General features: G+C 49.7%; 1 protein-coding gene across 1 annotated transcript in view; it reads right to left on the bottom strand.

The window, feature by feature from the left end:
* Positions 1–302: 302 nt before the first annotated feature.
* Positions 303–25,347, bottom strand: part of LOC147729535 (motor neuron and pancreas homeobox protein 1-like) — a 138,609-nt gene continuing 113,564 nt past the window's right edge. The window contains exon 4 of the mRNA XM_086958445.1: positions 303–1,042. Coding sequence (XP_086814571.1) covers positions 722–1,042 — 321 coding nt within the window. The 3' untranslated portion in view covers positions 303–721. The remainder of the gene's footprint in view (positions 1,043–25,347) is intronic.

Genomic DNA, 25,347 nt, shown 5'->3' with positions numbered 1-25,347 from the left:
GCGCTTCATAGTCTGAAATGGCCTGCAATGGCCCGAAGGATGCCTTGAAATAATCCCTGTATATAATCCCTAACCCCTCACCCTTTTCCCCGGACGATCTAGCCTAGAGATGACAAAATTACGGGGAGAAGCCACGATGAGATCCGGGACCGAGGCAATATCTGCCCAGGTCTCGGTGATAAATGTTATTTCTAGCGAATGAGTCTCTTGAAAATCGGCGAAAGCCAGTGCATTTTCAACACAATGGTAGGTGTCTTGCTCCCATTACGTCATGACGTTTCACAAGAAAAGAGACCGCCTTGCACTGTAGCAAATAGCTTTATCGAGAAAACATGATGCAATTTAAGACAGTATCGTCCATCCCACTCCATCGTCCCCAAATTACATTCACTGACACAGAATAATTAAGAGATAAATAGAGCAATGATGCCCATAAGTTATTCAGTTCTCTGAGAATAGTGTCCTCTCAGAAAGGAGGTGAGCAGTGACGCTCTGCCGTCCCTCCATGCTGCCGTGCTCACCCGCTCTTGCTGAGAGCGGCGGCCATTTTGGAGTCTGTTGCTCTGTTTTGCCCTCCGCCAGCTTGAGAAGCGGCGGCCCCAGCATGGACACGAAAGACCATGACTATAAGTAGTCTGTTTAATGTAGTCTTATAAATAAATGAGTTCATGTGTCTTAACCATGCTCCTTCATCTTGTCTGTTGTACCAAGCCACGCGCCTTCATACGGCAGACATGATCCGCCCGGCGGGACTAAGCTCCACCTCTGAGCACGAGGAATCTGGGCTGTAGGCCAGGTCTGCTGTATGGTGTAAGAAGTCCGGGCTGCTCTGGTGCTGCTCCAGGTCCACGTCCTCCTCGTCCTGGTCCAAATCTTCCTCATTGTCCTCCTCGGCCTCCGTTGGAGCACGCAGCTCCTGGGCAGGCTTGACCGAGGCCTTGCTGCCTGCTTTCTGCTTCTCCACCTCGGCTTGTGCCTGTTGCTCCTTAGCTTTCCGGCTCCGCTTCCACTTCATCCTCCGGTTCTGGAACCAGATCTTTACCTGTGGGAACAAGAAAGGTGTTTAGATGAGTTCTGAACCAGGCAGTACAAGAAAAGGCTCACGCTTCGGATCATGGACAGTGACCCCATCAAGCATCACTGCGCAGTGGTGAAGAAGCCATATACATGGGGCCCGATGTAGGTCGGTCGGTAACGGCCGAAAAGCGGTATTTTCGGCCGTTACCGACCGGTATACCTGAAATGGTATGTAGGGGCACAATTTTACAGAATCGGTAAATTTACCGATTCGGTAAATTTACCGATTCTGTAGAATACCGAATCGGTATTTTTACCGATTCGGTAATTCTCCGATGTAGGTGGGACTCTTCAGAGTCCCAGGAGCCTTAACGAATCGGTATTTTACCATCAAATCCAATTTGATGGTAAAATACCGATTCAGGTGCGCATGCACATGTGTGCATGCACACCTATGCCATGTGACAGGCAGACCTGCCCTTAGGGCAGGTATGCCTGCCACATGGCACCCGTGCCTGTTTTGGGGGTGCCAGAGGGTGTCAAAGTGACACCCCCTGCACCCTTGTGTGAATCGGTATTTACCGATTCTGTAAATACCGAATCGGTAATGCCCATTCATTCCTATGGGCTTTGAAGCCCATAGGAATGAATGGGCATTACCGATTCTGTATTTACAGAATCGGTAAATACCGATTGTTAAAGATTCGGTATTTGAACATCTGGATATACCTACATATCCACACTTTAGATTTACTGATTTTTAATTACCGAATCGGTAAAATTCGGTAATTAAAAATCGGTAAATCTAATTTACCTACATCTGGCCCATTGTTGCTACAGTATACTCCCCTCTTGGAGGTGGACACACTATGGGCCTGATTCATAGAACTAACTTAAGACAAAATCCTAAACTTACTACCATTTTGGTATTCCCAGAAGGCACTTACTCATTGATGAGTAAGTGCCTTCTGTGAACACAAAAATGAGTAAGTGTTTTCTGTGAATACCAAAATGGTAGTGAGCTTTGGATTTTGTCTTAAGCTACTTCTGTAAATCGGGCCCTACGAAAGCCGAGGTTTGTCCCACACCTGCTTTACTCTTCTACGAAGTGATACATTGATACATGGACACCAGTGTCACAGAACGTGTGCTGCGCCTATCTAGTCTGCTCATCTCCATCAGTTGCAATACGAAGAACCCCACTTAACGTCCTGCATCGCTTTGGTCTCACACTATGATTACTCCCCTGTGTCTGCCATGTGCCTTCTGAACCTTGTTGTGGGTCTGGCCCTGTAGCTTCCTATGTCAGGTGATCCCCCCTCTCTACGTTATGTCGTTCCCCTGGTTTGAGAGTTGTGAAGCTGTGAGTCACCCCTAACACCACTGTCAGCAGCTTGACTGTACAGTAATAACCCATCCCCCTACGGGATCCGTGGACAGACACCTACACTCCAGCTCTTCCAAAAAGTACTATCCGCACTCGTGCCACCGTGGCATTCCAGAATGCCAAGTACGGGGAGCGTGAGAAGTTTAACGCATAACGGAGTATAGAGTGTTGTACACTTAGAAGGACAGTGTGAATAAGAAACAACAGTGGAGGAACCTTGGGACATGTAAGGAAACAGGCTCTTTAGCACCTTCCATGCTGCCGTCGGCCAATCGCCGACGTGGCCCCGCCCGTTTTGCGGAAGTGCCGTACTGCCGCAAAATCGCAGCAGCATGAAACGGGTTAATAGTTTACAGCAAATGTCTGCCTCCATTTTGACTCCTTGTGTAATGGCTCTGAAATGCACTGAGCTTTCTAAACAGGACTCCGTGCGTGTGCTCTGCCTCTTAAAAGGGTGTACGTTTAATTGGTTTGTCCCAGATTGGCATTGCTGAACTTACTTGTAAGTCCCTAGTGTATGGTACCAGGGGTGCCCAGGGCCTGTAAGTTAAGAGTGTCTCCCAGGGTCTGCAGCACTGGTCGTGACACCCTGAGCGGGACAAGGTATAACCGGGCTCCCAGTGTGTCACTGCAGACGGGAAGGGCCGCCTTTAACTGCTAACTCAACTCTGACATTTAAAGTAATGGCAATGACCAAACCTCCTGTTTTAATGTATGTAAGTCACCCCTTTGGCAGGCCTGATGAGCCCTAAGGCAGGGGGGTGTATGTTAAAAGGTGAAACATGTAAAAAAAAAAAAATCAAAAATTTCTTTATTCGGTTTTCAATTGGTACAAAACCATAAAAGTACAGATAATGTTTTTGAAACACCGAGGAGTTTCAGTAATACAAACATCTATGAAACAGTAAAAAATAAAATTCATTTAGGACTATAACAAGTCATAAAATACACGTGAACAGTCCTTTAAAATCAATATGAACATGTGCTTTTACATGTTACTGCAGTAAAAACCTTAAATTGTCATTTTTACTGTGAAAAGGTTAGTAGCCCCATAGGCAAGTGCAGAGTTTCAGGCTGGCACCCCAGCCCTGCTAACCTCTGAGCGGGACTACTAAGGTTGGAGCTGTTTGGTATCAAAAGAATCAGGGCATTAAATCTGATTCAATAGTTACATCAAATTTAATGTCAATGGTCTCCCAGTGATGATGTATTAGGTCCTTTTTAGGTTTCGCTGGGGGGCGGAGCCGTTAGGCTCCTCCTCCAGAGAAATCTGTAGTTTCTAGTATGGGTGACTTGAACACGCCTCTCTGCTTCATTGGCTAGCTCCATAAATGGAGGCTAGCCATTGGAACAGAGAGGCGTCCGTCAATGCCGGACCAGACACGGGGGCGTTCCCGAGATTCTTTGGCTTTTGCCGACGTCACGCGACGCCGGGAACGCCCCCGAGTCTGGTCCGGCCGGGCCGTGCTTGCTGCTGTCCTGCCTTGTGTCCCTCCTCCCGCCGTCCCCACGTTTCCCGCCTCCCTCCCGCCGTCAGTTCCTCTCGTGTCCTTTCCCGCCCCCCTCCCGCCCCCTGTGTCCTCTCCCGCCCCCTCCCGCCGTCCGTTCCCCTCGTGTCCTTTCCCGCCCCCCTCCCGCCCCCTGTGTCCTCTCCCGCCCCCTCCCGCCGTCCGTTCCTCTCCCGCCCCCCACTGTCCTCGTAGGTGCTTGTTCTGTCTTCTGTCACTGTCTCTCTCAGTTCGTCTCACTGAGGCCCTGATACGCACCTTTCGCAGGGGAGGGGGGGGGGCGTGCGCTCAGTAGGAGAGAGCATGTAGAGCACTGCTGAGACCGCCCTGTTTTTCAGCTCCTCGCGGGGGATGCTTTCAACGCAAACCACCCCTCCCCAATCCTTCCCGGAAAGCAGTCTGCTGTGATAGGGAGACCTTGTAATCCACGCCTTAGGCCAGGCAAAGCACAGAGGCGTGGCCCCGCTCTCATCGCTGATGATTGGTTAAGGTTGCCTGGCCTCGACAGGACCGCCTCAGGGTGTCAGGTCACGTGCCCCGACCGGCATCTGGAGTCAGCGTGGAGACAGTGTGCAGTGCGAGGCGTCGCTCTGAGGCGCTGCACCTGCCGCTTCAAGGCGCTGCTCCTCGACGCACCATGCTCCCTGCAGCCTACCTCCTCCTGCTCTCAGCCCGGCTCCTCGCCTGTCCTGCAGCCGCCAGCGGTGAGTCTGCAGCGGACTGTTGCCGGGGCGATGCTCCGCTCTGTGCATGAGACTGACTTTATTATTATTTGTTGAAGCTTTATACAGCGCCCACTCGTCCCGCAGGCATCGTAGCGCTGCAAATGAGCAGCAGCGACGTCACACAGAGTATCAGTCAGTTTTTTTTGGGGGGGGGGGGGAGGTTGGGATGCCGAGCCCACACCGGGACTAGAACCTGGCTTCGAAGGGGCAGCGCTGGCTGTCCGGTCTCAGCCTCCCCTTAACAGGGATCACAGGGAGGGTTGGAGTCGCTCACCTCACCCGCAGGAGGGGATGCTTCAGCCTCGGGGCCAGACTCCCTCCGGCTATGCATGGCAGACACGTGTCTACTACTGCACCGCAGGCAGAAGCGCGTCAAATAAATGAAGGCATCCTCCTAGTGCAAGCACGGAAAATGTTTAATGGAGGGAATGGAATCAGCACTTTATTCATGTCATTTCGTTTCAAAAGCTTTATTCGGTTTGTCAATAACAACCGTATAAGCAATCATTAAAGTACAAAACTATGGTTAACAGCCCTCAATACATTCATCATGGGTAACTTTATGTACAACCTAAACAAAATGTATTCGTGCAAAATCGCATAAAAGTGCCAAGTGCTAGCTATATAAATTGCATGATGTGCACATGTCGCAATAAGGTACCATATGCTCCTCTTCCTCACGCTGGCATTTGCAGTAAGTCCCGCGGGGCGCACTCATCTTCGTGGTGTGTCGAGCCACGCTGGGGGGGACGGGAGCGGTAAAGTTGGAAACTCCCGGCGTTTGCAGCGCTCATGCTAAAGAGGGGGAGGGGTGGAGCGGGGGGCCCACGCCGGGTTTCATGGGATGCCTACTCAGCAGGGTGAACGATACGTGTTCAGGTTGCTTCCCCCGCCCCCTTGTCCCGCTGAAGAAACCAGGGCAGTAGAGTCAGGTTTATGGCCGCGGACTGATTGAGCCTCCAGAGCCCTCGTGTGATCCACTTTTCAAGCGTCGGTGCCAATAATGTGCTGGGTGCGTTGTTTTCTTACCACCAACCCCCTCTAATACCTTTTGTATGGTAGCTCTCTCGCTTCCCAAGTTTCAAAATGGCCCTAAAGCGCTACGTGCAGCGAGGACGTGGCTCCTTCGAGGCGCATGGCTCTTGCTCGGTAAAAAGTTTTTGGGTCCCGGTTTAGTTTTCAGGCCCCCACTCTGAGAGCAAAGTACGCTTTAAGGGGCTCCTTGGGGGGCGCATACCCCCAGGGCAGAGCGTGCGGGTCTGTGCTAGTCTCCGCCTCGGCGCCCTGCAGCGCTACCTGCGGCTCCCCGGGGGTGCCTTCACAGCTGCTCCCTAAGTGGTTAATTGGCTGGGAATGGGCGGCTGCGCCCTGCTCCCGCCGCAGGCCCGGATGTTTGCCCTACGCGCCTTACCTGCTCTGTTTACTCTGCAGCCAGAAAGCTAATCCCTGGGGGTCATCTGGACAGCGGTGTTTCAAGTCCGTACAAGGAAATTGCTGCCATATTTTCATTAAAACAAAAAAATAGCAATTATACTATTTTTACACTTGCCTCGTGAGTTTATTCAGATCTCAATATTTTTGTTTGATTGTAGAAAGCAATGAATGGTCGTGAGTATATGTAAAGTGACACCCTCACGCTGCGAACATTACCGAGTGTTATTGTTAGTCCGAAGCCATGCTGTGAAGTAGGTTTTCGTAGAGTTTAGGTTCCAGGAATAAGTTGACACCTCTGAGTACAGAGTAGGGGCAGGTGAAACCAGTTGGCTACAGTAGTACGTTTAAACTTTATATTACAGTAACGATATGTTTTAAGTTTTTTCCCACTAAAAAATTGTTGTATGCCCAGGTATTTAGCATTGACAACAGCTAAACGCTGTTTTAAGTCATTGTATTGTCTGGAATATTGATTAATAACAGGGCACAAATCCTTATCAAGGTGAAGCAGCAGCTCCTTCACAGAGCCAGGACTCAGGCCCCAAGGTCAGGGTTCACATCTCTATAAGATGAAGCATCAAGTGACTCCCAAGGCCAGGCTCTGATTCCAACCAAGACCAAGGGGGGCTCTTGTGTGGTGTGTGTGGGGGGCTCTTGTGTGTGTGTGTGTGGGGGGCTCTTGTGTGGGTGTGTGTGTGCAAATGCAATACGTCTTGCATTTGCGACAGAGTAAGCTATTGGCATTGTAAATGAGAATGCCATTTATTTATCTGTTTTCAAAACCAACACATAAATAAAAAGTTTGTCATTTACAATGCCAATAGCTCAAACTTTTCCGAAGGCGAAACCGTTGCATTGTAAATGCTTGTTCTATGATGAGTCTGTCAATCCACAAATGACGAGGGTGAGCGGACTGGAGGCGGAGCGGCCCGGAATGCAGCAAAGCTGTCCCTGAGTGCACGGGGCCTGGAGGACTGCTGAGAAGTCAGGAGCTGCCGCTGATGAGGAGCAGGGTACTGGGCGCCACTCGCAACCTTTGTGGCAAGCCGCGCCTGCCGCAAGAACGTCGTGTTGTAGCTGGTGGGCTCCGTGACTCAAGTGGAAGGCGGCCGGCAGCATAGAGGGGCTCCCGAGCAAGGTCGGAGGTGAGCGGTGGAGGCCTGAGCAACCGAGAACTGGAGCCGATCGGCGCGGGAAGGCGGACTGAAGGCGGGGCGGCCTGGAATACCACAGCGCTGTCCCTGAGAGTGCGGGGCCCGAGGGGCTTTAGAGATGCGCCCGCCCATGTAGTTGCAGTCCCAGGAGAGGAGAGTGACTGCTGCGTGAAGCGCTACTGAAGGCCGGTAAGGAGTGGGACCCAGGGCAGATCGGGAGGCCCCAAGGAGACGCTGACACACCTGGGCGGGAGGCTGCATTGAAACGCCTGAATAGACTGCGATAGGGCTGAGAGGCAAGCAGAGGCGAGCTGAGAGGTAGCCAGTGGAGCCCCACAGAAACCCTGCTCTTGGGAAGACTGGCGCCTCCAGAAGCCTGATAGCCACCAGTAAACCCGGAGTTCGCCAGCAAACAGCGCCGCTCCAACACCGGGACCCTGCAATAAATGTGACTGAACTCGAGCATTAGCATATGCCCTGGCGCAGCACGGGCGCCGTTTTTGACAAGCTCACTGGCAGGGAAGGGTCGGGGGGCATCACTTTCTCTGTGGCTCATACCCATACCTTTGTTTCTGCAGTTTTCGGCGGGGGGCATCTTCCTTCCATACCTCCCCTCAGCCGCCGCAAGCATCATCCGCGGCTGCCGAACGAGGGGGGGTATACCGGCCCTTACAAACTCCTTGCAGACTACATTACCCAGGAGCCATAGCGGCGCGACACGCCGCCCAGTGACATTTCGCGCCAGGAGGCGCTTGAAAAGCAGTCCACCCCCCACGTCGCGGGATCGCGCACGGGTCAGCCCAAGCCCTTTGTGGCCCTCAGAGCACCGAGGAGGCCGGGTCGGGGCACCCCTCTTGGATGGTCTCTTAGGACTAAAGATATGACCTGAGGTTTGCTTAAATAGAGACCAACTATTTAGAGCCTACCAACAATTGTTCCTGTTTATTTATTTATTTATTTTTTTCCGTAGCCCTCTAGTCTTTTTAAGACCTCCTAGATATTCATTATTCTCACTCAAGGTTTGCAGCTGGGTCATTAGCTAGTCGCACCATGACTTCTAAAGGGTCAGCCAAACAATCTGCCTCGCAAGGAGGGCCATTAAAGGGGACACTGGACCTATATTTAACTAGGGTAACATCGGCATTTGAGTCAATAGAACATAGCCTCCCTAAAGACACCTTAGGTAGCAAACGATACCCTCCAATCCTAATTGACTCGCCAAACTCTTTATTACAGAGGGAATTAAACGCAATTTGCAAAACTAGGTATATCCCCATTGAACAGGGATTTGAACAATCCAGCCGTACAACATGCCCTACGGGTACTGGAAGCCCTCCGTTTAGGAATTCGCATCAACCTAATAAAAGTCCACTGGATGTCCCAGTTGTAATTACAGATAAAATTCCCACCCTTAGCACATCCTTATGTTCCTTCCCAGAGTATAAAACGTAAAGGAATGAAATATAAGGGGAAACCATCAAAATATCGAAAAACAACTCTAAATCGCTCTTTGGTTACTGTCACCACCACCCCCGAGATACCCAAAGCGGGTCAAATACTGGAAACCCCTATATCCCTTTTACCATCTATTTTGTTGGCCCACATTGAAAAATTGGTAAACACTCTATTATCCCCGCTCATGGAAAAGGTTAGAGAGCATTGGGGAAAAGCTCTCAACACTAGACAATAATACTAAGCCAACTAAGCCAAACAAGCAACCTCAGAGAACTGCTGCCACAAAAATGTCTGACACGACAGCACACAATAAAATTGCCCAGAATAACCCTCTTGATCCTGTACTGTCAGTTATTAAAAACAAGGAGGTAGCCAATGAACTGACAAAGGCCCATAGCTCTGTTCCCAGAGCTGGGCGGTCGAAAGTAGGTAAATGTTCTGATGGGCTAGCCGGGAGTAATAGATCGATAAATTTACCACCAGAGGCAGCACCCTACGTATGTGTCCTCGGGGGTGCCTGTGCTCGCCACCGGGAAGATTGAAGGTCACCAGGACCTCAAAAATAAAGTGCAGTTCTGGCTGACAAAAAATAGACCGCTTCCATCCAACATTAACGGGACAACCCTAAATGTTAGAAGGGTGGGGTGGATAGGCTCCCGTCCTAAGAACATAACGGGAGACCTGGTCATTGTCAACTTCCGGGACAACTTGGTAGTCCCCTACCTACAAAGCTGGGAGCCACAAATAGGAGATGGGCCCATATCAACACTTGAATTGTGTGATTTTTACCCAAGATCTGCATATTCGCCAAGCACTAGGTGGAGTGTAGAGGGATACCACTGGGAGGGCAGGAGGGGCCCTGTACCAACTAGTTATCAGCAGTTACCCCCCCATAACTCCCAGAACCTACCCCTTGGCCCAGATATGTTACCCTGATAGATCAAGGACTTTACTCCTATCAACTTCGTATTGTTTGATTGTAAGGAAATCTGATGTATTTTTATCTTGAATTTTATTGTCATTTTAATGTAAATGATTTTTGTATATTGTACGCTTTTATGGTTAATAATCTTAACCGAATAAAGTATCTATCTATAAATGTCAATGGTGGGCAAAGTCAACTTTAGAAGTTGCCATTTCAGTTGTCCAAGGTTTCCAAGGCTCCCCTACTGATGTACACATGACTCATACTGAAGACAGCTTTCTGCCCTCGTGGGGAGATGAGCTAATGACTCCCAGGGAAGGACACAATAGAGGCATTCATGGGAGAAATATTTTACCAGTGCAGTAGTGTATGCGGAACCCCGCAGATACATCCCCAGGTGAGGCACACCAATGTGGATCACAAGAAGTGGTTCAACTTTCGTTTGTAGGTTTATGTTTATTTCATTTTCGTAATTTTTTCACGTTATTCATTTTTAAGGTATTTCAGTCTGATATTGACAGCATATCAGAAGACAACGAGTGTTGATAAGCGTTAACACATGAACAATTAGACTCCAATGCATTTCGGGCATGAGTGCCCTTGGTCACGGAGAGCTGAGGAGGAAGAAAATAAAAGAGCGATGGTAAGGGGACATGCGATAATTACGCGGGTCGGGGAATGTATACTGGTGCTATGGTGTGTGGGTTGTCAAACAACTTAAGTTAAAGTGCTCGAGGCTAAAGTGAGGTAAAGGGTATGTGAGGGAAGTATTACCGCCGGTGAGAAGGTCTATGTCTAAGAAATACACTCTCGCTATAAAGTAAAGCCTTACTTCAGGGTTACGCGTGGCGCGCAAAGACGTTGTCTGTCGGTCATCCGTTCGTTGTCTGATGTGCTCGTGAAACAAGCCGTTTAATATTTACGTAAACAGTGATGACGGACTAGCGCCCGATGGATATGGGGGCCATATTGGAGTGGTGAAAACTAAGAGACAGTGCAAGTGGTGCTGGAAAAAAGGTACATGCAACGTAAAAAAAGTTGGAAAGTGAAGGAATAGAAGAGAACAGAGAAGCAGCTAAACATTACATCATAAACGGTGTTATAGGTAACAGCTAAATTCAGTACGATCATTAAGCCCGTGGGGCTTCAATGTTTGTAGAAGGTAAATCCATTCAAGTTCTCTCTTCAATAACAATTTGGTATTGTCAATGCCTTCTTTCTTAGGTACGATCTCCAAGATTATGAATTTCAATTGGGCGATGGTATGGCGTGCATCCACAAAATGCATAGCAATATTGGACTTTTCCGATCTCAGTCTGATGTTCGACTTGTGCTCATTGAGACGAGTTTTAATTTTGCGTTCAGTTTTGCCAACGTATAGTTTGCCACACGGGCATTTCAGAGCATAAATCAAGTTGGTGGAATCGCAAGTAGCATCAACTTGGAGTCTGATGTTGTGTCCTTTCATAGGGTGTTGTATCTTATTGCCTTTAATCATGCTGTTGCAGTGATTGCAATTCAAACACGGCTGAGTGCCACGATGATGTACAGGTGACTCTGTGGGTCTGGCCAAGATTTCTTTAATATTTCGGCTCCTAGTGTGAGCAAATATAGGCGGTTCATTGAAGATGCCCTGAAAATCAGGTTCATTCTGCAGTATTGGCCAATGTTTCCATATGATCTTTTTGTACGCTGCACTCGCTGTGGAAAATTTGGACACAAGTACCATGCGTTGCTCTATGTTTTTATGAGTCTTGGCCAGGCTTTCCTGCCTGGATATGTTGGCTACACGGGATTGTGCATCTTGAAGAACAGTGTCGGGATAGCCACGTATCCGAAATCTGTCTGACATTTCCATGATGCGTTTGTCAACCATTGTCTCATCAGATACGATGCGCTTGACGCGCAGCATTTGAGAGTAGGGAAGATGTTTTTTCAGCGAGCCTTGGTGGAAGCTGGCAAAGTGGAGGGCATTGTTACGATCTGTGCTCTTTCTGTGAAGATCAGTGACTAATCCATCAGGAGTGTTCTTGATGTGAACATCTAGGAAAGCAATGATCATATGGAAACATTGGCCAATACTGCAGAATGAACCTGATTTTCAGGGCATCTTCAATGAACCGCCTATATTTGCTCACACTAGGAGCCGAAATATTAAAGAAATCTTGGCCAGACCCACAGAGTCACCTGTACATCATCGTGGCACTCAGCCGTGTTTGAATTGCAATCACTGCAACAGCGTGATTAAAGGCAATAAGATACAACACCCTATGAAAGGACACAACATCAGACTCCAAGTTGATGCTACTTGCGATTCCACCAACTTGATTTATGCTCTGAAATGCCCGTGTGGCAAACTATACGTTGGCAAAACTGAAGGCAAAATTAAAACTCGTCTCAATGAGCACAAGTCGAACATCAGACTGAGATCGGAAAAGTCCAATATTGCTATGCATTTTGTGGATGCACGCCATACCATCGCCCAATTGAAATTCATAATCTTGGAGATCGTACCTAAGAAAGAAGGCATTGACAATACCAAATTGTTATTGAAGAGAGAACTTGAATGGATTTACCTTCTACAAACATTGAAGCCCCACGGGCTTAATGATCGTACTGAATTTAGCTGTTACCTATAACACCGTTTATGATGTAATGTTTAGCTGCTTCTCTGTTCTCTTCTATTCCTTCACTTTCCAACTTTTTTTACGTTGCATGTACCTTTTTTCCAGCACCACTTGCACTGTCTCTTAGTTTTCACCACTCCAATATGGCCCCCATATCCATCGGGCGCTAGTCCGTCATCACTGTTTACGTAAATATTAAACGGCTTGTTTCACGAGCACATCAGACAACGAACGGATGACCGACAGACAACGTCTTTGCGCGCCACGCGTAACCCTGAAGTAAGGCTTTACTTTATAGCGAGAGTGTATTTCTTAGACATAGACCTTCTCACCGGCGGTAATACTTCCCTCACATACCCTTTACCTCACTTTAGCCTCGAGCACTTTAACTTAAGTTGTTTGACAACCCACACACCATAGCACCAGTATACATTCCCCGACCCGCGTAATTATCGCATGTCCCCTTACCATCGCTCTTTTATTTTCTTCCTCCTCAGCTCTCCGTGACCAAGGGCACTCATGCCCGAAATGCATTGGAGTCTAATTGTTCATGTGTTAACGCTTATCAACACTCGTTGTCTTCTGATATGCTGTCAATATCAGACTGAAATACCTTAAAAATGAATAACGTGAAAAAATTACGAAAATGAAATAAACATAAACCTACAAACGAAAGTTGAACCACTTCTTGTGATCCACATTGGTGTGCCTCACCTGGGGATGTATCTGCGGGGTTCCGCATACACTACTGCACTGATATCTACAGGTGTTCAGACGGATAACACCACCCTTTGAGTAGCACCCAGAACTTTGAAGCCTCATTTTGAACTATACTAATCTCGTTGTGCACCCTCCCACTTCCACTATTTAGAAATATTTTACCTCCCTCCTGCAAGAAACCACACGAGTGTTAGCCCAAAAGGCGAGCTTCAAAGGAGAAGCCGCCTTTGAAGGGCAAATGGGTAACACTTAGGAGATGGGCACCCAATGGTTTAGGCAGACAGGCTGGCACTGGGGACAGAAGAGGAGAGTCCAGTGTTCAAACCGTTTTTTTTCCAGGGACGTATAGCCACTTGGTAGCCACAATTCTGGGGGTGGGCTAAGGAGCTCTGATTGCCATGAGAAGGTCTCATCATGTTGGGAGTGGGCAGAATGGTGCATCCTGAGATAGCCAGGTGCCACACTTCCCAGGAAGTGGTGATCAAGAGGGAGGGAGCATGGGAACCCATTGGCTGCCAAACGCATCCTACCCTAAGGGCATTTTATGAAGGTAAATAGGACATCCCTGGCAATCAGACCTCATATCTCGACCTACTTGAAAGAAGTTCTGTAGAAAGACTGCCCTCTTGCACCGAAGGACCAGCAAAGAGGGGCTGCACCGCCGAAGACTGCACCCACTGCACATGGTTGCTAGCGAAGAGAGGACTGTGCCTGCTGTGTCCTGCTGAAAAGGGAGTTGTCTCCTGGGCCCAGTCAAGCCAAGAGACTCCAAAGTCCAGCTGACTGGCCCCCTGTTCGCAGCACATGGACACAGCAGCTGAAGAAGCTTGCTGGGGCAAGTTGGTAGCCTAAAGACTTCAAGTCGCTACCACCACCACCGCCGTGCAGCACCATGGACCAGGAACTGATGCACAGAGTTGCACCCAAGTTTGCTGAACCTGGGAGTGCTGTTGGAGAGTTACTGAGACCCTCAGAAGGTGACTTATCGACTCAGGAAGGACTGGCCTGTGACTACAACACCTCGACCCTGCAACCAGATGGCCCTCACCATCTTCGTGGACCTGAGGAATCCCTTCAGGAAGACCACCATTGATTGCACCACATCCACAGCATCCTTGGAGCATTTTCTCATCCTTGCTGCCTATCATCAGGACCACTCCATAGCAATCCATTGCAATGAGGATGAAGTGCCTGGAACTACTGGAGGACTGCTTTTTCTGTGAAGGTAACTATTCTTGAGAACCTTGCCGGTCCCCCTTACAAGCTCCTTGCCTAATTTGGTCCCTCCAAGTACGTTTAACCCTCTGCATTGACACTTATCTAAGTTTTCCTTGAAAAGGTTTTTAAGTGTCAAATTTGTTGAATTTGTCAAAGCTTGTTCACAGTTGCGTGAAAGCATTTTGATTTATTATTGCTTGTAAAATCTATATCCCCGGAACTCTCTGGTGGATCTTTTTAGTTCTGATGTCTAAATGCTTATACAAATACAGTCTATTGTTATAAATTGGTGTCGGATCTCTTGAGTGTTGTGCTGATTTTTTCTTCAATTCTTTTGGTGCTGTTCAAATGCTTTACATGTGTCCCTCTGTGTAAGTCTTGCCGCCCAGAGGCACAGCTGCCCAGGGTTGAGCGGAGGGTTTTTCATTTGAAACCAACTGGACCTGAAGGGGTTGGTAAGTGTATTACGCAGCGAGGTCGCACAACCACAGCATATTATACACCCCATTTCCTCACAGGACACACCACAGACAGTGTGAGGAACTTAAGGCATAGCACACTACAGGCAGTACGAGGTGCATGTTACACCCGGAAAGACAGTGTGAGGAGCTTGAGGTACAGTACACTATAGACAATGTGAGGAGCTTGAGGTACAGTACACTATAGACAGTGTGAGGATCTTGAGGCACTGTACACACCAGACAGTGAGAGGAGCTTGAGGTACAGTACGCTATAGACAGTGTGATGAGCTTGAGGTACAGTACACCAGGGGCGGTGTGTCCCTGAGGGCGTGGGGACGTTGCCCCACTCATTATATGGCCCCCTGGCACAGTCTTTCAAATCATAGAAAACTTACTTTACTAAACAAAGTCATTCACTGAAGAGCGCCTGAGGCAGGCCCTGGTGAAACCAGTCTGGCCGGGACTGAGGGGGTGGGGCATGTATTGACAGGCAGGTATTTCACCAGCCAGGGCAGCATGCTGTGAACAGTTGGCCCCAAGTGCGCATGTCGGGTTGGACGGCTGCCTTCCACCGGCCAGCCCGACATGCGTACTGGAGGCATCTCCACCTGAGCATTAATGAGCCAGGGGTGACTCAAAGCTGCAGCCCCTGGCCTCAGTAATGAGCGGTGAGGCCGCCTGCCCAGCCAATCCTAGCGCTGCCGTAACAGCAAGAGCAGCGCCGGGATTGGTTCAGAGAGAGACGCGTGCGTTGGTTACATGGGGTCTCCCTGGCAGTATGTGCTGTGATGTCACGTGAGCCAACGAAGGCTTCGAAGGAGGCTGTCTCTCTCCCCCATTATGGTGCGACACGAACACGCTTCGAGAGACAGCCTCTGGCTGCTTGCTGTTACGGGCCTGCGCCTCGGCACGCATTTGGAAAGTAAAGATTGAGCTCAGCTGCTTTAAGTTGAACAAGAGGTAAGTGAAAGCAAGTTTAATTAGTGAGTGAGTTCCTTGTTAATTAAGCAAAATGTGCCAGCAAACACAAAAGAATACTAAGGGCCTCATTTATGAGGCTGTGCGTCACTTTTATGCCGGCGGTGCGTCACTTTTTGTGACGCACCAGTGGCGTAAAAAATGCGCCTTGTTGCGCCATATTTACAAAGTGACGCATCTAGGTAGATGTGTCACTTTTTTGTAAACCCTAGCACCACATTATACTTGCACCGGGTATAATGTATCAATCAATCAATCAATCATTGCATTTCTAAAGCGCGCTACATACCCGTGAGGGTCTCAAGGCGCTAGGGGGTGGGGCCGCTCCTGATCGAAGAGCCAGGTCTTGAGGAGTCTTCTGAAGGCCAGTAGGTCCTGAGTCTGTCGTAGGTTGGTTGGGAGAGTGTTCCAAGTGTTGGCGGCGAGATAGGAGAAGGATCTTCCGCCGGCTGTGGTTTTCTGGATACGAGGGACTGTGGCGAGGGCGAGGTTGGCTGAGCGGAGGCTTCGGGAGGGGGTGTAGAAGCTGAGTTGGTTGTTGAGGTACGCTGATCCGGTGTTGTGAAGTGCTTTGTGTGCGTGGATGAGGAGCTTGAATGTGATCCTCTTGTTGACGGGGAGCCAGTGCAGGCCTCTCAGGTGGGGTGTGATGTGGCTGCGGCGAGGAACGTCGAGGATTAGTCGAGCTGAGGTGTTCTGGACTCGTTGTAGTCGTCCCAGGAGCTTGTTTGTTGTTCCAGAGTAGAGGGCGTTCCCGTAGTCGAGTCGGCTGGTGACGAGGGCCTGGGTGACGGTCTTTCTCGTGTCTATAGGGATCCATTTGAAGATTCTGCGGAGCATTCGGAGGGTGTTGAAGCAGGACGCGGAGACCGCGTTGACTTGCCTGGTCATGGAGAGGGTGGAGTTGAGGATGGCCCCCAGGTTGCGTGCGTGGTCCGTGGGTTCCGGGGCTGTGCCTAGTGATGTGGGCCACCAGGAGTCGTCCCAGGCTGATGGGGTGGGTCCGAGGATGAGGACCTCCGTCTTGTGTGAGTTCAGCTTCAGTCTGCTGTCCTTCATCCAGTCGGCTACGGCCCTCATTCTTCTGTGGAGGTTGGCTTTGGCGGTGTGGGGGTCTTCGGTGAGGGATATGATTAGCTGGGTGTCGTCGGCGTAGGAGATGATGTTGAGGTTATGTAGTCGTGCGACGTGGGCGAGAGGAGCCATGTAGATATTGAACAGCGTCGGGCTGAGGGAGGATCCATGTGGAACGCCGCAGATGGTTTTTGAGCGAAAGGGTGGGAGGCGGACGCTCTGGGTTCTGCCGGAGAGGAAGGATGTGGTCCAGGCCAGGGCCTTCTCTTGGATGCCGGCGTCTTGGAGGCGTGTTGATAAAGTGCCATGGCAGACTGTGTCAAAGGCTGCTGATAGGTCCAGGAGGATGAGGGTGGCTGTTTCTCCTTTGTCCATCAAGGTCCTGATGTCGTCAGTGGTGGCGATGAGGGTGGTCTCGGTGCTGTGGTTGCTGCGAAAACCGGATTGAGAGGGGTCCAGGATATTGTTGTCTTGTTGTATGCAAGGGGGACATTTTGACGCAAGAAAGGGTCATGGAAGTGACGCAGTGAATTTTTTAAGATTTCACTGCGCCATTTCTTGGCTGCTAATGCGTTAAAATCTTACGCCTGCTTCATGGCAGGCGTAAGACTGACGCAGGCACTAACGACATGGGACTTGCCCATGTGAAAGTACACATTGTTGGAGTTGCGTCACTTTTTTGACACACTCCAGCAATGCGTCACTTTTGCGCCCACAGGTACGTCAGAAATACTGACGTATCGGTAACTCCTTGCGACATGATGCATCATATTATAAATATGACGCATCAATCATGTCGCAAGGAGTGCGCACTGAGAAATGACGCATCGCTGCTTTCACGCAGCGATGCGTCACTTCTCATAAATGAGGCCCCAAGTGTGCAGCTAAAACACAAAACAGTATTAAAGATGAGAGCATGTGGCCTAATGGCTAGAGCGGGTGACCTTGAAGCTGGGGAACAGTGTTCGAGTCTTGGCAGGAACCTGGGGAAATCACTCCCACGCCTAACAAAAATGAGTGTCCGTCTGTAATGCAACTGGTGCTATGTAAAGCGCTCTGATACTTTCGGGTGGAGTTCGAGCTATATAAACCCCCCAAAAAAGTGAGCAGTCAAAAATGCTGAGCGGTCCTCAGCTAGGTTTTCTTAATTAAAATATATATTTACTATACCCTATTGCACGCTAGTATTTCTATAGCACCTTCCTACCTCTTTTCGAGGCACCAAAGCACCTTCAAGAGGGTCAGATGAGTAAAACCGGGTTCTCTAGCCCTTGGATGGGAGAAGGCTGCCAGCTGTGGTAACACGTGCTTGAGTTGAATGTTGGTCCCTGCGTGAGACCGGGAGAGCGTGCTCCAGCCCTGCTGCAGTGCCGCGTATGCACGTCTGTGCCTGTGTAGGAATGTGAGGTTAGGAATACAAGGACCATTGATACGCCGGACACTGTGGTCTGAGAATCAATTGAGCTGTGGTCATTGACGGCCCTTCTCTTTGAGAGTACATCTCAAAGCTTGGGGTGTTTTTTTGGCAAAGAGCATAATTTGACACGGGGCTGTCCCGGACCCGATTTTTTTTACTTAGGTTATATAATCTGAGTTTGGATTGTAAAAAGGTTGGTCCCATCACCTGGACCGTCCAATGTGCAAGTCTAACACTCCGAGCACCCCTCAACCCCGTGTCCCCCCAAACATGCTTGTAGAAATGTGATAAGTGGTGCACTTTACAGTCCGTATGTGCACATATATGTCCAAGGGGGCGCTGCTGTTTTTGAGCTGTCCAGTCTAACATTTAATTTACGCCACAGAGCTAGCCTGCACATCACAATGACACCCAACAGCTTACAACCAGTGCAGGTAAGTGCGTCGCATGTTCCCCTGGCCCTTTAAGCCACCTATATTGCCCCATTAGCTTACTGGGCTAGCCTGGTCCTGGGACTGTTGCAGCTGTCTGGTGAAACGCTGCAGGGTTTTTACTGGAGTGGTGAGAGGTATTTTTGCAAAAAGACATTTGTGAGTTTGTTATGTGCTGCTGTTTATTGCTTGGCAGAGGATGCGGCGTAGGGGCCAGAGCTGCCGACTTTGGAGCTGGGGAACGGCCGGGCTGGAGTCGCGGCGTCCTCTCAGCACCCTGTGATTCTGGGCGAATCCCTTGACCTCCTCGAGCCTTTGAAAGAACAATGGGACAGACATGACACTTTATGTTTTTGTAAAAGAAATGCGCGATTCGACCACAACGTGTCGCTGTCGGCCCATTTCTGGACGTGGTAGGCGAAACCATTCAGGAAAACGGGGTGGAAACATGGGGCCTTATTTATGAAGGACTTGCGCCGCCGGTGCGTCACTTTTAACATAGGAAAAAGTGACGCACCGGCGGCGCAAGTCCTTCATAAATAAGGCCCATGCTGCGCGCTTACTGAAACTGGTTCGTTTCCTGAGGTCGAGCCAGGCCGCCAGTTCGGCCCATCATTTTTACCGATAATAGCGGGCGGTTTCAGAGCGCAACGGAGCATGTCACATGGATGTCACCTCTTTTCTGATTGATTGATTTGCTGGAACGCATAATCTCTCTATTTTTGTAGATTCTATAAGAATGTGTTGTCTTTTCTTTCTTGTGTGGTGCTCTTCTGTTTACATGTTTCGCCCATTCCGAGTTTGAAAGCAATTTGCTGATTGGCAGTTGTTTATTGCTGGCTTGAGTCTGCCAAGCCCACACTACCCTCACACACCGGGTACACAGTGGGGTTGCAAGGGTGCCACTGGCTCAATCAGGAGCTCTCTGGCCAGAGGGCTGTGCTGAGGGGTCCCCCTGGAGGTTGGGCCCCTACCCCCGCACCGCGGGGGCTGGGGGGCACGTGTTACACCCCTGAGGGTGCCAAGGTCCTTGCTGCAAGCCAGGCTGCTCATCCCTTTGTTTGGTAGTAAAAAAGGAAGCTATTTAAGGTGCCTAGTAGATCCCTTACATCCCCCGGTGCTACTGCACCTGACAGACTATTGACAGTCATGCCTCAGGTACACAGGTACCCATCTGCCTCCTGCACCCATGGGCATAAATATACTTTACAACCTCTGAAGGTACAGAAAAGTGCCCAGTTGGCACAGTATTTGCGATAAAGTACCCCCTGCCATACATTATAGGGATATTGAAAATCACCAAAGAGTCCCTTGTCCATATAGAAGAGCTCATGCATTTTGAAGTGAGTGTAAGGCCAGAAAAAGTCAAAAACACTTCAGAAAATAGGAGAGGACTTAATGAGTGTTGGTGCGTTTCTTTCATGAGCCTCAAACGCGGTCTTAAAACTCTTCTCTTCCAATGTCAATGCCTCCCTGAGTCTCTGATTCCTTTCAATGTGTCCAGTGCAGACTCCAGTGTTATTAACTATCTGCCTTCAGTGTCGAAGAATATATCGGCTGGGGCATTCCACCTGGAGCCCAGAGTATCTCTTGATTAAAATTATATTCCCACAAAGTCCTTTGCTCCCAAGCTTTTAACCTTGGGATCATAATTCAGGCAAGAAATTATTTGCATTAAAAACCAACATTAGCAAAGGCTTGTTTAGGTTTGAGTTTTGTAAAACTTTATTATTGGGTGGGCTGCCAGGCCTCACAATACAAATAAAGATACTGGCCTAAAGCCAAATTATTTTTGGGTCTTTAAAAAGCACACGTGACCACACTAGACTCTGGAACTGAAAGGAACTAATTTGAGTGTGGTTGCGCTGCATGTGGGAGGGCAGAATGGCGTCACCCAGTCATTCACAGTGAAATAGCCAATGGCTGAAGTAGGCGGACCCGTTCCCCCATATTTTATGCTGTAGTGGGTGGAATCAAACTGGGAATGACACAACAACAGGTCATTGGATGAAGAGGGATAATTGAAAGCCCTTTTAACTAAGTACATTATGTGTATAATTTTGTAAAATGAAAACGTCTTGTCTGGTACAAGACCTAAAAAGGGTCTGCTGGTGACCAATAAAAAGTAGCCATGGCTGTCTGTTTGTGGCCTCATTTTTTTAAATTAGCTTTGCTGTTCAGTTCATAACTTTTTGTAGTCCACCCGTCTCTTTGTCTGGAAGCCAGGGTAAGTTGTGTGGCGATGATCTATATAAAATGCAAAAAGAACAGTTGATGGACAGAATGCAGAACAATGTCATACATTCACCCCAGTACAGAGATCTGGGCCTAAATCCATCGTTTTTTTGCTCGCCATGCCATTCCAATGTGGACCCAGCCATATGCAAATCAGCCTTGACCCTGTGCCCCATGGGAACAGTCCAACCCGAACCGTTAGTCCAGGTCCTCCCTGGACTGCAAACAAGCATCCTAGTACTGGTTTCGGGTTTTCAACCCTCACCAGCCAAGATATCTTGACTTCCAGTGACATGGAGAGCATGGGACCCACGTCTGGGCATACCCGTCCCACTTGAGGTGACAAATGCAAAAAGCCATGTTACACAGCTTTAGAGTGCTATGTTGTTTAACTGTTTCTATACTTCACTGGCTTCTTTATTTGTGGTTTCAAGGACATGTCAGTATTAAACAGCACTCCTAAATTCCTGATTTTACAATTTCTTTGGATTGCTTATAAGTCATGCCTGGACATGGCCGTTGCCACAGTGTTTTTATAAAATATCATTATGTTAAAATCCTGAATTCGTAATCAATAATTTAGTTAGTCTGAAAAATAAAAAGACAATGACAACCACAAATTAGGGTCCGGGGAGTGTGAGAATTGAATGACTCAAGACCTGTGCAAGAAAGTGGAGGAGGTGAAAGGGGGTTTTGATGGGCTAAAAGGGGAAATTGCAAGAAGCATAGTTCCGGTGGGCTTCTTTGTAATGAGTGTCCTTATTTTCAATAGGTCCAACAGAACAAGTATCTCAGACTTTAGACCAGGGATCTCCTACCTGTGATTACTGAAACAGACCAAGAGCTACTAGTATTACTAGTTTGATAATAGTTACCTCATCAGACAAGATTACTTTAGAGCCCACCATACACCAGCGATCCCCTCAGTGCGTTCAGACTGGTTGCCAGCGGTATTGTAAATAAGGCGTTAATATATGAATTCCTCAAAATGAGTAATACATAACAGCCATAGCTGCAAGGCCTCTCTTTTATCCCTACTTGGAAAAAGTCTCCCCAATGTCACATGATTAATCACTCAAATATTAGTTTTAAAAATGTACTTTGGAAATTCAGCCATTTTCTCCAAATAGGTAAGGAGTTCTGGTGGGATTCACAATGCCTCTGCTGGTGGGATTCACAATGGCCTCTGCTGGTGGGATTCACAATGGCCTCTGCTGGTGGGATTCACAATGGCCTCTGCTGGTGGGATTCACAATGGCCTCTGCTGGTGGGATTCACAATGCCTCTGCTGGTGGGATTCACAATGGCCTCTGCTGGTGGGATTCACAATGGCCTCTGCTGGTGGGATTCACAATGCCTCTTCTAGTGGGATTCACAATGGCCTCTGCTGGTAGGATTCACAATGGCCTCTGCTGGTGGGATTCACAATGCCTCTTCTAGTGGGAATCACAATGGCCTCTGCTGGTGGGATTCACAATGCCTCTTCTAGTGGGATTCACAATGGCCTCTGCTGGTAGGATTCACAATGGCCTCTGCTGGTGGGATTCACAATGGCCTCTGCTGGTGGGATTCACAATGGCCTCTGCTGGTGGGATTCACAATACCTCTGCTGGTGGGATTCACAATGGCCTCTGCTGGTGGGATTCACAATGGCCTCTGCTGGTGGGATTCACAATGCCTCTTCTAGTGGGATTCACAATGGCCTCTGCTGGTAGGATTCACAATGGCCTCTGCTGGTGGGATTCACAATGCCCCTTCTAGTGGGAATCACAATGGCCTCTGCTGGTGGGATTCACAATGTCTCTTCTAGTGGGATTCACAATGGCCTCTGCTGGTAGGATTCACAATGGCCTCTGCTGGTGGGATTCACAATGCCTCTTCTAGTGGGAATCACAATGGCCTCTGCTGGTGGGATTCACAATGGCCTCTGCTGGTGGGATTCACAATAGCTTCTTCTAGTGGGATTCACAATGGCCTCTGCTAGCGGGAATCACAATGGCCTCTGCTGGTGGGATTCACAATGCCTCTGCTGGTAGGATTCACAATGGCCTCTGCTGGTGGGATTCACAATGGCCTCTGCTGGTGGGATTCACAATGGCCTCTGCTGGTGGGATTCACAATGCCTCTTCTAGTGGGATTCACAATGGCCTCTGCTGGTGGGATTCACAATGGCCTCTGCTGGTATGATTCACAATGGCCTCTGCTGGTGGGATTCAAAATGCCTCTGCTGGTGGGATTCACAATGACCTCTGCTGGTGGGATTCACAATGCCTCTGCTGGTGGGATTCACAATGGCCTCTGCTGGTATGATTCACAATGGCCTCTGCTGGTGGGATTCACAATGCCTCTTCTAGTGGTATTCACAATAGCATCTGCTGGTATGATTCACAATGCCTCTGCTGGTGGGATTCACAATGGCCTCTGCTGGTGAGATTCACAATAGCCTCTTGTAGTGGGATTCACAATGCCTCTTCTAGTGGGATTCACAATGGCCTCTGCTGGTGGGATTCACAATGGCCTCTGCTGGTGAGATTCAAAATGCCTCTGCTGGTGGGATTCACAATGACCTCTGCTGGTGGTATTCACAATGGCATCTGCTGGTGGGATTCACAATGGCCTCTGCTGGTGGGATTCACAATGGCCTCTGCTGGTGGGATTCACAATGCCTCTTCTAGTGGGAATCACAATGGCCTCTGCTGGTGGGATTCACAATGCCTCTTCTAGTGGGATTCACAATGGCCTCTGCTGGTAGGATTCACAATGGCCTCTGCTGGTGGGATTCACAATGGTCTCTGCTGGTATGATTCACAATGGCCTCTGCTGGTGGGATTCACAATGCCTCTGCTGGTGGGATTCACAATGGCCTCTGCTGGTGGGATTCACAATGCCTCTGCTGGTGGGATTCACAATGGCCTCTGCTGGTGGGATTCACAATGGCCTCTGCTGGTGGGATTCACAATGCCTCTGCTGGTGGGATTCACAATGGCCTCTGCTGGTGGGATTCACAATGGCCTCTGCTGGTGGGATTCACAATGCCTCTTCTAGTGGGATTCACAATGGCCTCTGCTGGTAGGATTCACAATGGCCTCTGCTGGTGGGATTCACAACGCCTCTTCTAGTGGGAATCACAATGGCCTCTGCTGGTGGGATTCACAATGCCTCTTCTAGTGGGATTCACAATGGCCTCTGCTGGTAGGATTCACAATGGCCTCTGCTGGTGGGATTCACAATGGCCTCTGCTGGTGGGATTCACAATGGCCTCTGCTGGTGGGATTCACAATACCTCTGCTGGTGGGATTCACAATGGCCTCTGCTGGTGGGATTCACAATGGCCTCTGCTGGTGGGATTCACAATGGCCTCTGCTGGTGGGATTCAATCAATCAATCAATCAGTGACACTTATAAAGCGCGCTACATACCCGTGGGGTCTCAAGGCGCTGGGGGGGGGGGGGCCGCTACTGCTCGAACAGCCAGGTCTTCAGCTTCTTCCTGAAGGAGAGGTGGTCTTGGGTCAGGCGCAGGTCGGTCGGGAGGGAGTTCCAGGTCTTGGCGGCCAGGTGGGAGAAGGACCTTCCTCCTGTAGTCGCTCTTCGGATGCGGGGGACGGCGGCGAGGGCGTGGTTGGCTGATCGGAGGTGGCGGTTGGGAGCGTAGAAGTTGACTCGGCTGTTGAGGTAGCTCGGGCCTTGGTCGTGTAGGGCTTTGTGTGCGTGGGTGAGGAGGCGGAAGGTGATTCTTTTGTTGACGGGGAGCCAGTGAAGGTCTCGCAGATGTCCGGAGATGTGGCTGGTTCGTGGGATGTCGAGGATGAGTCTGGCTGAGGCGTTCTGGATCCGCTGGAGTCTCTTCTGGAGCTTGGCGGTGGTCCCGGCGTAGAGGGCGTTGCCGTAGTCCAGTCGGCTGGTGACGAGGGCCTGGGTGACGGTCTTCCTGGTCTCGGTGGGGATCCACCAGAAGATCTTCCGTAGCATGCGTAGGATGTTGAAGCATGCCGAGGAGACGTTGTTGACTTGCCTGGTCATGGAGAGGGAGGAGTCCAGGATGAAGCCCAGGTTGCGTGCATGGTCTGTCGGTTTGGGTGCGGTGCCCAGGGCGGGAGGCCACCAGGAGTCGTCCCAGGCGGAGGGAGAGGAGCCCAGGATGAGGACCTCCGTCTTGTCCGAGTTCAGTTTCAGGCGGCTGGTCGTCATCCACTCGGCTACCTCTTTCATCCCTTCGTGCAGGTTGGCTCTGGCGGCGGCGGGGTCGTTGGTCAGGGAGAGGATCAGCTGGGTGTCGTCGGCGTAGGAGATTATGCTGAGGTTGTGTTTGCGTACGATGGCCGCGAGGGGGCTCATGTAGACGTTGAAGAGGGTGGGGCTCAGAGATGATCCTTGGGGGACGCCGCAGATGACTTCGGTGGCCTCTGACTTGTACGGTGGTAGGCGGACTCTCTGTGTTCTCCCGTCGAGGAAGGAGGTGATCCACTCCAGCGCCTTGTCCTGGATTCCGACGTTGCTGAGGCGCCGTACTAGGGTGCGGTGGCAGACCGTGTCGAATGCCGCGGAGAGGTCTAGGAGGATGAGGGCCGCTGTTTCTCCA

Source organism: Lissotriton vulgaris, chromosome 2_1 (assembly GCF_964263255.1).
Source record: "Lissotriton vulgaris chromosome 2_1, aLisVul1.2, whole genome shotgun sequence".
In the NCBI taxonomy this organism is placed as follows: domain Eukaryota; kingdom Metazoa; phylum Chordata; class Amphibia; order Caudata; family Salamandridae; genus Lissotriton; species Lissotriton vulgaris.
This window is presented reverse-complemented; position numbering and strand designations above follow the sequence as displayed.